This window comes from Mustela nivalis (assembly GCF_964662115.1).
Source record: "Mustela nivalis genome assembly, chromosome: 19".
Taxonomy (NCBI): Eukaryota; Metazoa; Chordata; class Mammalia; order Carnivora; family Mustelidae; genus Mustela; species Mustela nivalis.
In genome coordinates this window covers 30,192,319-30,209,969 of record NC_139038.1, presented here as the reverse complement: position 1 = coordinate 30,209,969, position 17,651 = coordinate 30,192,319, and the positions used below count along the sequence as shown (strand labels likewise).

Here is a 17,651-nt window from a genome sequence, read left to right as displayed (position 1 = left end):
TCATCCCTGAGTGGCAGTGGGGCTTGACTGGAGCTTTTTGCAGGGCTGGAGAGCCAGCAAGATTTAGCAGACGGCCGAGCCTAAAGCTAGTGGACTTGACACTGAGTCTGTCCTTGGGTACTTCCCATGGGAATGGCCTTGGGTGCTCCACGCTGAGCCTCAATGCTCTGGTGAATGTGAGCCACGTTTCCTACGTCAAGGAATGTCAGTCACTTCATGGCTTCCCCACTGTTGAGGCTCAGTGGGTAGGCATTGCTTCCCTGCTCTCCTCTGGTGGTTGCAGCATTTGAGATTGAGCAGGGGTGCTGTCGTGTCCCCTTGGTCACTGGAAGGAGGCAGGAAGGACCCTGGTAACACAGATTGCTCTACCTGCCTGTTTGCACCGGGGCCCCATGTTCCTAACTGCGGAGCTAGGAGAGTATGATCTCATGCAGAAACCAGTGCCCAGAGAAGGGAAGTGACTGTCCCTGTCACATGGCCAGCAAGCGGCTTTGCTGGGACGACAACTCATGATGCCTTGTGACTTCCCACTGGTTCTCCTTCCGCTGCTCCTCATGGCCATGGCCTCCCAGGCACCTCTTGCTGGGTGCACATGCTCCCCCGCCCACCTGTGCTCCCTGCACCTTTTGAGCCTCCCTTTTCTGAAGCCCCAGTTAGGGCCAGGATGGCCCCTGGTGCCTCTGCTGAGGTCAGGCACCCTTCTTACCTGCAGAGGGACTGCAGCCAGGGACGGTGAGTGGAGGGCTGAGGGCTGTGCAGCCTCGGATCGTTCCTCTGTAGTGAATAGGCTTTTCTTCCCACCACAACAAGAGGCTTTGCCAGGTGAGGCAGGGGAGGCTGCTGACATCTCATCTAGAAAGAGCAGTGGATCAAGATACTGTAGACAAGATCAGGGATCATCTTGCATATCAGGAAGGGTAGGGTGCAGAATCCTTGCTGTGCGAGGGCGCACCTGGAACCAGCAGCTTCAGCAGCATCCGGGAACTAGTGAGAAATACCTAGCCCCAGGCCCCACCCAGACCGCTGAATCAGAACCTGTCTTTAACAAGAGCCCAAGAGATTTCATGTAAATATGAAAGTTTGAGAATCACTGCCCTAAAATTGATCAGTAATGAGATGATGGAGATTTTTCCTTTCTTTCTTTTTTTTTTTTAATGTTTAAAATGTTTTTATTTACTTATTTGAGAGAGTGAGAGAGAAAGAGCGAGAGAGCACACAACCGGGGGTGGGGGGAGCCTCACAGGGAGAGGCAGGGAGCCCGATGCGGGACTCGATTCGAAGGCCGGCGCTTAACCGACTGAGCCCCCTGGGCGCCCTGAGATTTTTATTTTCATTGTACTTGTTTTCCTGATTTAGAGTTATTCTTTTTTACACGAGTTACTTTTTTATTGTGGTAAAATACACATAACGAAATTCTCCGTCTTAAGCACCTTAGGCACACAATACATTCACACTGTTGTGTGGCCCGCATTGCTGCTCATCCCCTTGATTCTTTCCATCCTGTAAAACTGACACCCTGTCCTCATTAACACTAACTCCCCATCCTCCCTCTCGCCAGTCCCCGGAAAACACCATCATAATTTCTGTCTCTGATTTTGACTACTTCTTACAAGTAGAAGCATGTATTATTTATCTCTCTGGGCACTGGCTTATTTCACTTAGCCTAATGTCCTCAAGGCTCATGCATGCGGCATTGTGCAGAATTTCCTTCCTTCTGAAGGCTGAATAATAATGGTGCATCGTGTGGACAGACCCCATTTTGCTTATCCGTCTGTCTGTCAATCGACACTTGGGTTGCTTTCCCGTCTCAGCTACTGTCAATGATGCTGCTGTGAATGTGGGCGTACAGTATCTCTTTGAGAACCCGCTTTCAATTCTTTTGGGTGTCTGCTCATATCTGGAATCGCTGGGTCATATAATAATTCTATCACATAAATAACTTCTATGATCAAAAAAATATATATATAGCAAAGCATCTCAGGGTGAAAAACCTTGTCAGGTTTCCAGCTGGCGTTGCCCAAGGGCAGGTAGCGTTGTTGGATGCAGTGCTTGGAAGAAGGAAGAAAGCAAGTCTCACTTGTTCATCCTGGTGTCAAGAGAAGAGCAGAAGCTAAACCTGCTGAACCAAAAAGTAGGACGTACTGATAGTTATGGGCATCAGGAGAAGTTTGGGGGGCTTTGGGCATGGTGGGGGGGGGGAGTCTCCAGCCATCCTGAATGACACTCCAGAGTGGCCTTTCTCAAACCCCCTTTCTCAAAACCCTTCCAAGAAAAATAGCAATGACAGCGTTCGGAAAGTCACTTGCTGTCACTGTATGTCTGTGGCATGTCTATACCCTGGTTTCATCTGTGTGCCTGGAGCGAGGCAAGAGACTTGTGGGGTGACCCCCACACAGACTTTCAAGGGGCACTGTCTTGGGTAAGGATCACAGTTCCACCAGACAATATTCAGATTAGAACAAAACCTGTTATTTTGATTCACGAGGCCCTTTGTGACTGGCCCCTGTCTGCCTGTCTAATCTTTCCTTCCTCATTTTTGCTTTTTGCTCAAGTCACAGCAGACTTCCTTCTGGTCCTGGGAGACCAGAAGCCAAGCTTGTTCCTGCCGCTGGGCATCCGCCCTGGCTATCTGCTCTGCCTGGAAAGCTGGGCTCCCATGCCTTTCCGGGGTTGCTCCTTCTCTTTATAAAGGTCTCAGCTCACATGTCACCTGTGTGGAGAGGCCTTCCACCACTGCCCTGGTGAGTGGGGCCCTCTTCCTTCCTCCCTGTCTCATCACCCTGTTTGATTTTTCTTCCTGGTATGACTCTGACATCATCTCAGTTTAGGTTACTCAGGTGCGATTTTTGCGCCTTGGGAGGCTGGTTCTTCCATACCATTTCGCTCCCATGTCCCCAGCACTCAGCACATTGCCTGGCACACAGTAGAAGTCAAATAAATACCCAGTGGGTTCGTGCACACGCTTGCCATCGTCTCTGGGCTTCAGGTTCCCATCTGCAGTGTGGGGATCCTAATACTTCACTTGTCCGGGGACTGTAGAAATGGCACGACGTGATGCTGGCAGGGCGCTCAGGGCCTGGCGTGCAGGATGTGCTCCACACGTGGCCACTGTTGTGCTCAACTGAGTGGCCCTGATATAACTCAGATGAATCACTCACCACCTCTGCGGTGAGGCCCTGCTGGGACTTCCTGGTGAAGCCCACGGTAAATTGCCCAAGCGAGAAGCAGCTTGCTGGCCCTTCGGGGCCTGTGGTGTGGGGCGTTTGCTCTTGTGCTCCTGAATTGAGTCTCCTTGGAAATGACTGTGTTCTCTGTCCAGAGCCGTGTCTCTGTTGACTGAAGTCCCCGGGCCTCCTATTGGCCCTCAGGTGTAGCTGTAGAGCGCTCTGCTTGGTGCTCTGAAGTGTCCCTGCCTCACACCGTTTCAAATGGAAGTTCGGTGCGTGCCATGTGTATCGACTAGGAATGCTTTTGGTTGCAAGTAACAGCCTGGTGTCCAGTGGTTTGAGCAAACAGGGTTGCTTGCTCTGTGAGATGGGGGAGGTTTCTAGTATTGGCTCAGCAGTGAAATGGCGTGTCTCTGCAGTTCTCTTGGCCTTTCCAGGGGCTGTTGCTTATGGCTGCACGGTGCTGCTCTGGCCACCACCCCCGCCACCCCCAACCATGGTTATGATGAAGGTGTGAGGGGTGGAAGGAGGAATGAAGCCATTAGCGTGTTTTTGTTTTTTTTTTTTAAACTCAGGAAGGCATGGTTTTCCCTGAGCCCTCCCAGTGCCCTTCTCTTACATCTCGTCAGCTAGAACTTCTTAAGGTCAGCCTTCTAACAGAAGAGTAATTAGGCCTTTCAGCTTGTATCATGGGAGGTGGCATGGGGAAAGGATGCTGGAGTGGACGGTGAGGTCAGCCGATGGGCAGTGCCTGGCACGCTAGGGAACCGGCCTGGTAAGGCAGACTGCTGGTTCTCAGCTGGGGGCAGTTTTGTCCCCCAGAGGACAGTTGTGCAGTATCCGGAGACATTTCTGTAGCCACAGCTATGGGGTGTGTGCATGTGTGCGTGTGTGTGTGTGTATGTACACGCGCGTGTGCACGTGCGTGTGTTGCTCATGGTCTGGTGGGTAGAGGCCAGGGATGCTGTAGGCTTCCTGCACTTCACAGGGCAGCCCCCAGCACAGAGAGTGATCTGGCCCAAACGTCAGTGGCGCCAAGGTTGAGAAACCCTGAGTTAGACCTTTCTGGACACAGTTTTCAGATGTGGGGGACATGCATTGAGCTGCTTTCCTATGATGTAGCGATAGGCAGATGGCCAAACTTCACTGTAAGGGTGTAGATTTTTGGCGCCTTCATTACAGAGGAGGCTGATGCCAGTTGGGGACAGTGGCAGGAAGTCTTGGCAGAACGCTTATGTCTAACAGAACTAATGAAGCCTCGTTGCATTTTAGGATCACAGAACAATGACCTGAAAAGACAGTTTCTGCTGGAGCGTCTGTTGGATGCGGTGAAACAGGTAAGAGGAAAGCTCCCATTTGACTTGAGGTCCAGTAACACTTTCAGGCAGTGCATGTCCAAGTCCTTTCTGCCCTTCCCCATGTGCATGAACCTACTTCCACTTTTCTTCTGGGAGCTGCGAGGCTCGGAGTGTCCTGACTTTCTGATGCCTTTGGAGGACTCCGTCCTTTGTGATGTCCCTTTAAGAAGGGCATTGATGTCAGTTTCAGAGTCTCACTTCCACACAGTTGTGTTTTAGAGCAACTGTGCTATGAGGTGGTGGCTAGAGTTAGTGCCCTGTGGGCACAAGAACAGAGATGCTCAGGAGGAAGGAAGCCATGCCCGGGGGCGCGTGGTTCCTCCAGGGGGGCTCTGCTCTGATTGCTTGACGTGATTTTTGATACTGGCTTTTGGCTGGGTGTGGAAGCAAGCTGGGACACGAGGCTGACTTCGGTGTGCTTGCCTGCGTGTGCCAGACACGCGTCATTAACTGCACCTGCGGAAGTCCCATGCCAGGCTCTCTGCTAAGCGCTTGCCCTCTAATCCTTCCAATTGCCCTGTGAGATGGTTCCTGCAGTTCTTTCCAGTTTATGGACAAAGCAGCTGAAGCTCGGAAAGAGCCAACCATTTGCTTAAGGAGTTGGAGGCAATAAGTAGCAGAGCTGGGATCCAGCGCGGGGAATTCTAGGTCGCTCACGTTTTGGAGGGCGTGACTGACAGTGCTGTGTATGCAGTCAGCACATAGGGAGGTAAATAGTTTTGTAGAAACGCGTGTCCAGTGTTGATGTGAACTCTAAGAACTTGGCGTCTCCCGGGCCTCTAGGCATCCTGGTGTGGTGTGTGCTAGAAAGGACACAGGCTCTGGTGAAGCCGGAGCCGAGGACCAGCTTCATCTCAAGGCTGTGTGTCCTGGGCCAGCTCCTCCAGCCTCTCTGGGCATCCCCCTTCTCTGTCATCGGGTCGCTGCTCTCCAGAGGGCTGTCGAGGGGATTGCATTTGTTCAAGGAGCTAAAGGGCCCAGCAGTTAAGTACAGAGCCCACATGGATTTCTTTGTCCCAGAAGTGGGAAATGGAATAAGAAAATGAAGAGGCAAGTGGCACTGCTTCAAATGTAGCCATTAAACCAGAATACATTGGAGCCCATGCCCGGAGCTGCTGCTGTTATTATTGTTGTTGTTAGGATTTGGGGGGATGAAAGTGTTGCACACAGACCTTGTAGAAGTCAGTCTTCCTGAGGGATGACTGAGGCATACAATAAAATACACTAAAGTATGCAGTTCCATGAGTTTTGACATAGGTATCATTTAAAATCATTCATTCAGTGCTCGCTTCGGCAGCACATACATTAAAATCATTCGTTCATTCACTCATTCATTCATTCTTTGGAGAATAAGTTCTGGAATCTTGTGAGCCTGCCGCCCACAGAGGAGATGCCACATCTTTAAAAGACAGTGGTGGCTACTGCTGATGGTGATACAGTATTGCGAATTGAATGGTATATAACTAAAAATGGTTAAAAGGGTGAATTTCATGTTACCTGTTTTTTTTTTTTTTTACCACAATTAAAGAAGAAAGAATGGTTTGCTTTTATCTGTACCCACTGGGTGAACTGTCATTTGGCTCAACTGGATGACATGATTGAAGCTTGAATCATGCTGCCTTAATTTTATACGCAGTCATAACAACTTTGGGGCCCTTTCCAAAGGCACCCATCATCACAGATTTGTGTAAGTTTTAATTGTCCCTTTGGGAGCTCTCTGTTCAGCCAGCTGCTGACATAGGGAAGAAGCTTCCTAGATCATTCGCAGAAGGCTGTGTGCTTTTGTTTTCCTGTTGGTGTTGTTTTCCCACAAGGCTCCCCTCTGTATGTGTGGGAGATAAAGGCTTCCTGTAAGCAGCAGCTAGAAGGCTGGGTTGTCCACCATCTCACATCTTGGCTTGACACCCAGGGCACCTGGGGTTCGTGGCCCTGTGTGTCCCAGGCTCCTGAAAGTCTGTGCGGGCTGTGTGTGATGTCTCAGTGTCCTGTCCCAACTGCTGATCTCAGTGGCTTCTTTTTCCATGCAGTGCCAGATCCGCTTTGGAGGAAGAAAGGAGATCGCCTCGGATTCCGACAGCAGGTAAACACGTCCCTTCTAAAACCATTTACTGTCAAGACCAGATGGCGGCCGGGCATGACTAGTTCTGTGTTCTGCTTCTGCAGCCGCGCGGTGTGGTGATTCAGTCTGGGGGATCTGTACACCCACGCTGGCATTACCTGTCTGGAGTGTTTGCAGCTTCCGGTGATAACTCCCTCCCTTGAGCAGTCCATTCTGAGGGAATTACCTGAAATACCTTTCTGCACAAAGTTATTTTCAGGGTAATTGATCACGATGGCAACTCTGAAATCTAAGTGGTGGTTAATAAAGTGAAGTGGGTCAGTAGGATGGCATGTTAAGTAGCCGTTAACACTGATGTCGGGGGCGGCTGGGGGGCTCAGTCCTTCAGCGTCTGCCTTTGGCTCTGGTCATGATCCCAGGGTCCTGGGATCGAGCCCCGCATGGGGCTCCTTGCTCAGCGGGGAGCCTGCTTCTCCCTCTCCCTCTCCCACTTTCCCTGCTGTGTTCCCTCTCTCGCTGTGTCTCTCTCTGTCAAATAAATAAATAAAATCTTAAAAATAAATAAATAAATAAATAAATAAATAAAATTGACATCCATACAACATTTGTTTTAAGCAGAGAAATGCCTATGTGGTAATTTACAAATTATGTATGCAGTTAAAATGCAAAGAGTAAGATACAAAGTTCTGTGGATACAGAGTGATGCCTGCGATGTTAAACCACCACTCCGGTGAAACACACACCAGAGCGTGAACAGAGGTAATCCTGGGGTTGAGAATATTGGGAGTCCTTCTACTTTTTGATATTTTTCATATCTTTTACTGCGATCATGTGTTTCCTTTATGATTAAAAAAAGAAAAACGTCCTGAAAATCGCCATTGACCATGACCCAGGAAGGGCTGATGTAATTGCGTGAGCTTCTCACATTGGCTGGGAGGAGCCGGAAATGTTTTGGCAAAGGTAAGAGACACGCAGGCTTTGCTCTGTGAAGTCATTCCGGCCTGATTCACGGCGGCAGGAGGAGCGTTCCCGCAAAGGAAGGGAAGAAAGGGAACTCGCTTGCTCAGCATCTGGCTCATCCTGGAGCTTGGCCAACGGCCCCCCCGCCGCCCAGCAGAGCCAGTCCCCTGTCTGTCCTTTCAGACCCGAGTCTGCCATACTTGACCGGCCTCGAGCAAAGCCCGGAGTGCTACATGTTAATAGAAGCTGCTGGGACTGTTTGAACTGGTGCAGACTTAAAATTCTACCCCTCCTTTATTCTGTCTCTTTTTCCCTCTAGTTCTTCTCCCTAACACTTAGCACCAACAGCAGACTGTTAGGCTTTTTTATTTTGTTGATTTCTGCCTCTCTGTGTCATAATGTCAGCTCTCTGCGGACAGGGATGTTTGCTGACCTAATCGCGGCAGTACCCCTGGTGTCTGGAAGCATGGAGAAGGTGCTCAGGAAAGACTCACTGTCCCGGTGAATGTGAGCATTGCTTCGTGCCATGGTCAGGTGTTTAAATATCTGAGCCACCATGAGGTTTGAGCCCTGAGGGCAGAAAGGCAACTCCTCTGGTGTGTAACTCTCAGCATTTTGCATGGACATTTCATGCCAGTCACACGTTTGCTTCTCAGCACATCCTTGTGGCGTCAGCTCTCGAGTCTGTTTATTGCATCAGATTCTCCCGAGGCGCCACTCTGGGGCCCGGCCCTGGTCAGCACAGGGGTCCTGATTTGGGGATGCAAGGTCCCCCTGCATCAGAATTATCTGGGAGCCTTACTAATCAATAATGTAGCGTTCCATCCCGTCCAAGACAGCTGTGTGCACGTGCATGAGCGTGTGAGTGTGTGCGCGTGTGCATCCGTGTGGATGTGTGTGGGTGTGTGCATTTAGGACTTCTTCCTCACTTTTTTTTCCCCCATGATTGTCCAGTTCTTTTCCTGAGAGAGAGAATCCATCTCTAAGTGTTAGATTAATGTGTTTTTATATAATGGAATTTACTACTAATATTTTTATTGGGTGCAGCGATATGTTTTATAGTAGAAGTTAAAAAGTTAATTTCTTCAATAGGAGCTGTAGTTCAAGGCTAAAAGGAGATTGCTGCTTTATATTAATAGTAACCGCTATGGCTTCTTCTGGCCGCTCCGGATTCATGCTGATGCCTCGTCTTTGGGACAGGACTGGGAGGAGTGGTGGTGTTATTCCTTCTTTACAGATCAGGAAAGAGACACAGAGAGGTAGGCAAATCCAGCTTCAGTGGGGCATCTGAGAAAGTTAGACCTGCACGTGGGACCCCAGTTTCTAGGGCTCCAGAGTCTGTTCTCCCCATGTTACAGCACATTTAGTGATTTTGTTGATATTGAAGCTGGGTTTAAAAAAATTAGTTTTTCCCCTCACTTGAGGGTTCCTTCTCGATAACAGTCTTGGTCTTATCTTTGAAATGTGTTTGGGGAAAGGTGGCACGACCTTCATGTAGGAAAGGCTACATCACTGTCCTTATTCTGGGGGTTAGCTCAGCCTCAAGAGGGAAAGTCTGTGAACATTTTGTTGTGGGGTCTGAAAAGATAGTTGAGTCCCCTTTCTTCTCCACCGCTGACAACTGTCCCGGCCCCACAAGTGATCTCAAATGGATTCTCTTCTCTCCAGCTCCCCTGCTGTCCTCTTGTTTTAGGCACCACATCGCCCACAGGGCGGCTGCCAGAGACAGACTGCTCTTTTCCTTCTTGTCCTGCGTCCTCGGCACAAAGAGTCTTCTGCAGCATGCATGAGCCTTCCTGTCACCCCCGCCCCCGCCCCCCTCCCCGGGGGAGAGCCTTCCCCAGCTTCTCTTTGCTCTCTGGAAAAAGACTCACATCCCGAACACAGTCTCGCTCTTTGCTCCAGCTACCCTGGCCTGGCCTTTTCTATTTATGTCTTGTTTTATTTGTTTTTAAAGCCTTTTAATAATTGTTAGGGAAATCTTCAGATCTCTGACACCAATTCTCCATCCCCAACCCAAGTTCTGGTCATTTGGATCTTTTTTCCTTGCTCTATACCATGGCTCAGGAAGTATTTATATTTGTTCTTGGTCATTCTTGGCACTGAGCTCTAAAACCCCTGGAATTCCCAAAGTGATAAGAGCCATAAAGGTGTCTTTTGATGTGACTTTTAGAAACCGACTTTTAGAGAGTCCCAAAGGTTGGGGGCCGGTTGCCAGGAGAACCAACGCTGGGATCAGAAGGTTGGAACTTTCTTTCCCAGCACCCCCACCACTGGGGAGAGGAGGGAGGTTGGAGATGGAGTTCAGTTGCCAAAGGCTAATGACTTAATCAATCCTGCTTATGTAATGAAGGCTCTGTAAAACCCCAAAAGGATGGGGCTCAGAGAGCTTCCGGGTTGGTGAGCATGTGGAGGCGCGGGGACAGGTGTTCCTGGGGAGGGCATGGAGGCTCCATGTTCTTTTCCCTTACCTGGCCCTACGCATCTCTTCCACGTGCCTGTTCCTGAGTTACATCCTTTTATAATATACAGTAATCTAGTAAGTAAAATCCTTCTTTGAGGTCTGTGAGCCACTCCGGCAGATTAACCCACAGAGGAGTTTGTGGGAATCTTCGAGATACATAGCCAGTTGGTCAGAAATGCAGGTGATAACCTGGGCTTGCGACCAGCCTCTGAAGTAGGCGGGGATGGGTGTCGTCTTACAGAGCTGAGTTCTTCACCTGTGGGATTTGATGCTGTCTCCGGGTAGATGGCATCAGGATTGAGGTGAGTTGTAGGACACCCAGCTGATATCAGAGAACTGCTTGGTGGCGTGGGGGAAAACCCACACATTTGAGAAGGTGATCAGGATCACATCTACCCTGCCAGTTGGGAGGATTAAGTCAAAGACTGTGTGTCGAAGTGCCAGCAGGTCGGTGTTAATTTCATTCTACGGGGAAGGAAGTCTGGTGGGGACAGTCATCACTCAGCTGTGACTCCTGCCCGTGCTGCCTGGCGATGGGGCGAGCAGTCTGCAAATAGAAGGGAGGCTCAAGTGTGAATCAGTGAGCCTTATCGACGTTCTCTTTTGCTCTCAGGGAACAAGCGAAGATGGGAGATTTCTTTCCATGTAACTCTGGGTATCGTTCTCAGCCCCATTTGGAAGATGGAGCTCCTTAGTTTTGTCTTTTCCTGCATCGTTCTCCTGCAGGAAGCTAAGAACCAGTGTCCGCTGAGACATAATGGGTAATTGCAAGGGATTTTTTTCTTAAAAGGCCAAGTGTTATCTTTGAATGCCATTTTAAATTGACTGTCCTAGGCAAAGTTCTGTGCATGACTGGGCCTGGCGGCCTATGGTCACAGCTAAATTCCCGCCGGTTGAATGAACGTCAGTAGGAACCCTTGAAGGGACGGTCACAGCTGTTTCTGCCAAGGCTCTTTGGAAACAAGCAACAGAAATCCACTCCAGTTAAGGAACTTGTGAGCTTACAGAGTTGAGGGCCAGCCAGGTTTGGAAACAGGAAAGAGTCAAGACAGCTTTGGAAGGAAGCCTCCTAAGTTGGAAACAGAGGCCCAGAAATGGTCTTCTGGCAGGAATGGTAAAAGTTCTGCTGCTGAAGTGACCCTCATTCTGCTCAAGATTGACTTTCTGGGGAGGAAACACCTGCTTGGCCGGTCTCAGGTCACATGACCCCCTCCCCACCTCCGGCAGGAGGATTTCCCTCCTGGCCACCAGCAGGAGGAGTTGGCGAAGGAGCTTCCTGGGAGCCCACTGGCTTGCTCAGTGTAAGATGTCTACTTGGAGGGCACCTGGGTGGCTCAGTGGGTTAAGCCTTTGTCTTCGGCTCAGGTCATGATCTCAGGTTCCTGGGATCGAGCCCCGTACCTGCTCAGCCCCCTCTCTCTGCCTAGCTCTCTACCTCCTTGTGCTCTCTCTCTCTCTGTCTAATATATACATAAAAAAATCTTTAAAAGAAAAAGATGTCTACTTGGGTTCACCATCTCAAGACAGGATCCAGTGAGGAAGAAATAAACCTTCAAATTAAATCTGGGTGCTGTGATGAAGGTGGCTATTATGAACACGGGCTGCCCACAGTGCCCAAGAGCTGTCCCCTATTGCTACTGCTTTGTAGTGACAGTCTTTCTTGTGGCAGTACTGTGTGGTTTAAAAATGTTCATATCTCACTTGATCCTTGCAATGACCCTATAGACAAGCAGGAGCGGGGATGACTTCCCTACTTTTACCAGTGTAGAAACTTGGAGGCTGGTCAGTTATGCAGCATTAACTTAGTTCCTAGTACACTGGCGCTGCGGGCAGAGACTCTGCTTGGGTGGGTCACGTGGTTTGTGGGTCATATAGTTTGTGGGTGGTAGAGCGGGACTGGAGACAGGCTTTGTTTCTTGCTGCGGTGTTCATTCTCTGACACAACACCCCCTCCTGGTTTTCTAACACACAGTTTCCCTAAATGAGAGATTTGTTTCACTGCACGTGTAACATGATTTTAAGCGTTAAATGTCACGGTGTTAGATTCCTTTCAGTTGCCTATTGGCTCAGTGGTTTGCCTTTTCTTTTTCAGTCTCAATGATCTTGGTGGTGAGACTTTTTTATCGTTAGGTTGAATTCGATGAAATTGCTCATATTTGATCCTTCTGACCTACAAAAACAACACTACCCTCCACTTCAAAGTAGTATGTCTCCAGCACCCCCCTCCTCCCCTTTAAACAGAGGCTTCAGGCTCAGTCTTCCTCTGGCAGAGGGGCAGAGACAGAATTTAATATTTTAATTGCATTTATATTTACTCTGTGCTTACCCATGATGCTGGCTTTCCATGTATAAGAGTGGTAGTTTCCCCCTTTAAAACAGGCTTCTTGGGGCGCCTGGGTGGCTCAGTGGGTTAAGCCTCTGCCTTTGGCTCAGGTCATGATCTCAGGGTCCTGGGATTGAGCCCTGCATCACGCTCTCTGCTCAGCGGGGAGCCTGCTTCCCCCTCTCTCTCTGCCTACTTGTGATCTCTCTCTCTCTCTAATAAATGGATAAAATTTTAAAAAAGAAAAAAACAACGAAACAGGCTCCTTTATATGGAAAACACGAGGCAGACTCAAAACAAACAGTGCCTATCCTCAGATGAAACCAAAGCTGCCCGGCTGTTTGCGAAGAACTGAAGTCTGGCCCGTCTGAAGCAGTGTGTAGCGTCTGGGTCTCCACGATAAGCAGCACTGTTGGGCTCACGCCAGATGCAAAGCGTGAGGGTGTGGGAGGGAGATTTGTTTGATTTTCCGAGATTCCACAGCAAAAGGCACCAGTCCTTGTGTGAAGTGTCCATCACCCTTTACATGTGGGGACATTAGAGGCAGAGCTTGTTTCATCAGCTTCTGTTCTTAGAAACCTCCCCTGGAGGAAGTAGGGGCAGTCACTGGGCCCCGAAATGCACGCGTTTCTCCTGACCCCTCTCTCGGAGTTGTTCTCCTGCTCCGTGTTCCCCTAAGAGCAAAGACCCATTCCTGTGCTTCGTTACAATTATTCCGCAGACTGCCTGTCACGCTGGCTGATGACGAGGCTGTGACGTAGTTTTTGAATAATTTGCCTTCTAGAAATAATGGCTGAAGAACTCAGCAGGCACTGGAGGGTACCTCCAGGGCTAGATACGTTATTGTTCTACAGAAGCATCTTCTTCCCACATGGGGTTACTGAGCACAATCTGGAAGTTTCTCGTTGGAATCGTAAACAGCAGCCCCAGCTGCGGGGTGGCGGAAGGTGGCGTGGGATTTGAAGTGGGGAGTTTGAATCTTGGTGTGGCCCGTCCCAAGTGATGTCGGTCTGTGGGCAGGTTTTGTCTTTCTCGTGCTCTGACGTCCTCATCTGTAAATGGGTACAGCCCCTACCATCCTGACTTGGGGGGCTTGTGAGTTAGTTTATGTGGAGCCTTTCCAACAGCGCCTGGTGGCAAGTAAGTTTCCAGAAATTGCTAGCTTTTGTTACTTTCGCTGTAATTTCATATAAAGTATCTCTGCACTTCGAGAATATTCTCTGCACGCAGGGTCTCACTGCCGTTACAGGGAGGCAGTGGGCTGGTTTAGGATGCTTGTTTCAGAACATTGAGGACATGTACATTCTTGTGACCCTTTAGCTGACTGTGTCAGAAGAAGTCAGGAGCTTTTCCCCTCCTTTCAAAGCTTTCCAGGGAAGAGTGATTTGTTTTGGTGATTTTTCTTTACTTGTGAGGAATTAGAAACATTTCTGAACTTTTCAGGAAGATGTAAAACAAAACCAGCTGCCCTTTGCGCTTCCCTAATGTTATTCTCAGCATAGTTGAAAACGGTCGTATGTGTATTCCCCTGGACACTTGTGAAACCAAATGGCTTTTCCAAGCATTCCTTTTTCTCTTTTAAATGTCTCTGCATGTTCATCATGTGATTTTTGTCTTCAGTTTGTCATAGATTTCTTACCAATCTACTAGTCTGAGGTGTTGACTGGATATTCTAATTCTTCTCTTCCTGCAGAAGATCTTGGGGTTCCTTAGTGGGATTATCTCTCCTCCCTGTCCTGACCACTTCATTTCCACTTTGAGGATCTCTCATAGATAGTTCCACATTGCATATTCTTTTATTTTACTGTATCGATCAAATGAGTAGATTGCTTTTTTGGAAAAGATTATTTTTAGCTACTGGTAGTCCTAAGGCATTTAGCAAATCTGAGCACATTTCCTGGTTTGTAATAAATAGCTACATTTGTCTGGTTTGTAATAAGCAGTTATATTGTTTATTTTGATAGCTATGGGAAATAGTGCTTGGCCCATGGGAAACAATATGTAAGCACCCTCATTGCCAGGATCCTCCTGGTCACTGTCTTGATGGTGGAGAGACGGTGAGCATGAAGTATGAGCTTTGATATCAGAGGCCCACTCCAGCCACAAATCACTAATCACCAGCTGTGAAATTTTGGACTTAGCTTCTCCAGGCCTCTGTCATATCATCTGGAAGGCCAGATGATCATCACAGTCCCCACTTCCTAAGATGGAACAGTGTTTGATTGGCATAGCCGGTAGGAACTTACCAAGACTCGATACTTTTTCTTCCTATGACTGGACATACCAGTGTTTTGGCTAATTTGGAAACTGAAGGCTAGACTCCTTGCTCATTAATTCCGCCACCCAACAGATGTCTGTCTGTAGATCCCTACATTGGCATTGGGGATATAAACTGTATGAGTTGGGGCCCCTGGGTGGCTCAGTTGGTTAAGTGGTTGCCTTCAGCTCAGGTCATGTTCCCAGGGTCCTGGGATTGAGCCCCACATCGGGCTCTCTGCTCAGTGGAGAGCCTGCTTCTCCCTTTCCCTCTGCCTGCTGCTCTGCCGACTTGTGCTTTCTATCTCTCTATCAAATAAATAAATAAAATCTTCAAAAAAAAAAAAAGAAAAATTAATAAACTGGGTGAGCTGGTTGCTCTCCTCAGGGAACTCAGAATTCAATACAGCAGATAGGCATGTACATTGTGGACAGTCATGGTGGCCTGTAGTAATAATCACATAGTCCAGACGTGAGAGGTGAGTGTCGGGTCTTTAGTGGTCGAATGGGCAGGATGGGAGTTCCAGGCAGCAGGTGTAGCAATGGGATGGTGTAGGGAGGTGTGAGAACGTGGTCTGAAAAGTCAGGAGTTTCCTCTCTTACTGTCATAGGGAAGTGTTTGAACTTTATCCATTAGGGTATCCTTTCTTTTTTAGAAAGATTTTACTTACTGATTTGAGAGAGAAGAGGGCAAGAGGATGAGTAGGGGGAGAAACAGACTACCCATTGAGTAGGGAGCCTGAGTCGACTTGGGGACTTGAGTTGGGGGCTTGCTCCCAGGACCCTGGGATCATGACCTGAGCTGCAGGCAGACACTTAACCAGCTGAGCCGCCCAGGCGCCCCATAGGGTATCATTTCTTAAACCATGGCTGTTTGCATTCCATTTTCACAATGTTTGCTATTTCTGTATACCATCTGAGCCAGATACTGGCTTGCGGTGGAATGTGAAGGCCCTGTCTACTCTGGTCTTGTCATAAGTAACACTGTCAGTGAAATCAAAGACTGATGGCTGATTATAGTCTTTCTTGGAGCATTGAAATGATTAAACGTTCATCTCTGTTCCTCCTGAAATCGTGTCATGTCCTGTGCGCTGTGCGATGTGTAGTGTGAGTGGGAGAAAGAACAGAGAAGGACAGCGACATAGTCAGGGTTGGATTTCCGGAGGAGGGGCAGGGCCGGAGGGGGGCTGGGCAGGGTGAGATGGGGTCTGGCGAGCAGTGTGGGGTGGCTCAGTACTGTGGGCGGGCGGGCTGAGTGGTGGCAGTTGGGAGGAGAGACAGAAGGATTGAGAAGCCTTGTGACTGAGCCTTGATCACCCCAGGGCCGTGACAGGACTCGAAGAATGAGACATCCATTCTCTGGCTCTAAGGTGTGCCCAGAAGTCAGACCAATTGTGTGTTGTTGGTTTAAAGCAAGCTTTGGAGTGGAGTTTTCTTTCTCCCAGGCTGTGTGCCCCGACCAAGCTTTGAGAGCTTGTGGGCCATGGCTTAGCATCACTTCTGTTTCCTTGTTTCCCGTTTACTCACTCCTTCGGCGTCGAGGGACCTGTCGAGGGACCCGTGTTCTCTCCGTTCTCGTCTTCCTGTTTGGTGGAACCAGCTCCGTCTGCTGATTCCTTCCCGGCTGCCAACTCCCATTCCTGATTCTCCGAGAGAACCCCAGGCAGTGTTTGCGTCTAGACGCAGAGCTGGTGGTCTGTCTGCGCTAGGGAAGATAATCACTGGGCTGATACCAGTGACTTTGGAAAATGGTCAGAAATTGTGGTTTGACCCATTGAAGCGTTGCTTATTTTTTTTCATTTCTGACTCTTCTGATAGAACATTTATTTGATTTCTTTTTACACGCCTGTCTGCCACCTTCACACTGACAGTGTCTCGAAGACCAGTGCTTCGTGAGTTTTCACTGCTCTCCGGCTTGAATTCTTTCTCGTTCTTTGTCAACCTTTTTTTGGCCTCTTTTTTTCCCTATTTTATCTTCTCCCTCCCTCTGAGTACCTTGTGTCCATGACCCAAAATTATTTGGTCTGGCCACCCAGGTGCCCCATAAGTTTTCAGTGTTTTAAAAAGATCTACCCAATGTTATATTGTGCATGCAGTGTTTTATAAATTTTCTTGTGGGGGTGCCTGGGTGGCTCAGTTAGTTAAGCGTCTGCCTTCAGCTTAGGTCATGGTCGCAGGGTCCTGGGATTGAGACCCACATCGGGCTCCCTGCTGAGCAGGGAGCCTACTTCTCCCTCTCCCTCTGCCTGCTACCCTCCCTGCTTGTGTGCCTACTTTTGCTCTCCATCTTTCTGTCAAATAAAGAAAATCTTTTAAAAAAATAAACAAATGAACAATTTTTCTTGTAAGATTTTTATTGTTTACAGTTAAGTCTTTAATCTACCTAGAATTATTTTTCTGTGGCCTATGAGCTAAAACTAAAGCCAGTTTTAGTTTCTTCTAGTTGGTTGCTGTCTTTCTCACAGATCTTTTTGGTCCTTTATCTCTGGGCAGCAGTTAGCTTTCATTCCATTTACTTAGCACAGACAGAGCATGCTGTGGGCCACAGCACACAGCACTCATTGAGAACATCAGGCTGGCTTGATTCTCAGGTCCTGGGACCCCTGACCCAGCAAGGGATGGGGGAAGGGCCCTCGTATGCTGGTGCTGTCACACTGGGATGTGGGCCCTCAGCCTCAGTGCTCATGATTCTTGCTCTAGATGAATCTGCATGAATTTTCAGGGATGCTTAAGTCTACTCAAACGATGGTAGAAGGTTCCAGTGATTGAGAAAACATAATCTTTGGGACCCACTCCTTTCTCCTACTTGCGTACAAATGGGAGCTATACCATTTATATTACTCTATGACTTGCCCCCCCCTTTTTTAAATAGAGAGCATGTGAGTAGGGGGAAGAGGTAGGGAGGGGCAGAAAGAGAGGGGGAGAGAGAGGGAGAATCTTAAGCAGGCTCCATGTCCAGCACAGAGCCTGATGTAGGGCTCCATCCCCAACCCTGAGATCATGACCTGCGTTGAAATCAAGAGTTGGACGCTTAACTGACTGAGCCACCCAGGCACCTCAATGT

The 17,651-nt window shown here is 48.8% G+C and overlaps 1 protein-coding gene across 3 annotated transcripts in view; it reads left to right on the top strand.

Annotated features, from left to right (window-relative positions):
- The window catches only part of SNX29 (sorting nexin 29), a 478,644-nt gene that overhangs the window by 14,924 nt on the left and 446,069 nt on the right, over nt 1-17,651 (top strand). For all 3 annotated transcript variants that reach the window (XM_082714096.1, XM_082714098.1, XM_082714097.1), the window contains exons 2-3: nt 4,440-4,504; nt 6,553-6,605. In XM_082714096.1, the coding sequence (XP_082570222.1) occupies nt 4,440-4,504; nt 6,553-6,605 (118 nt within the window). The remainder of the gene's footprint in view (nt 1-4,439; nt 4,505-6,552; nt 6,606-17,651) is intronic.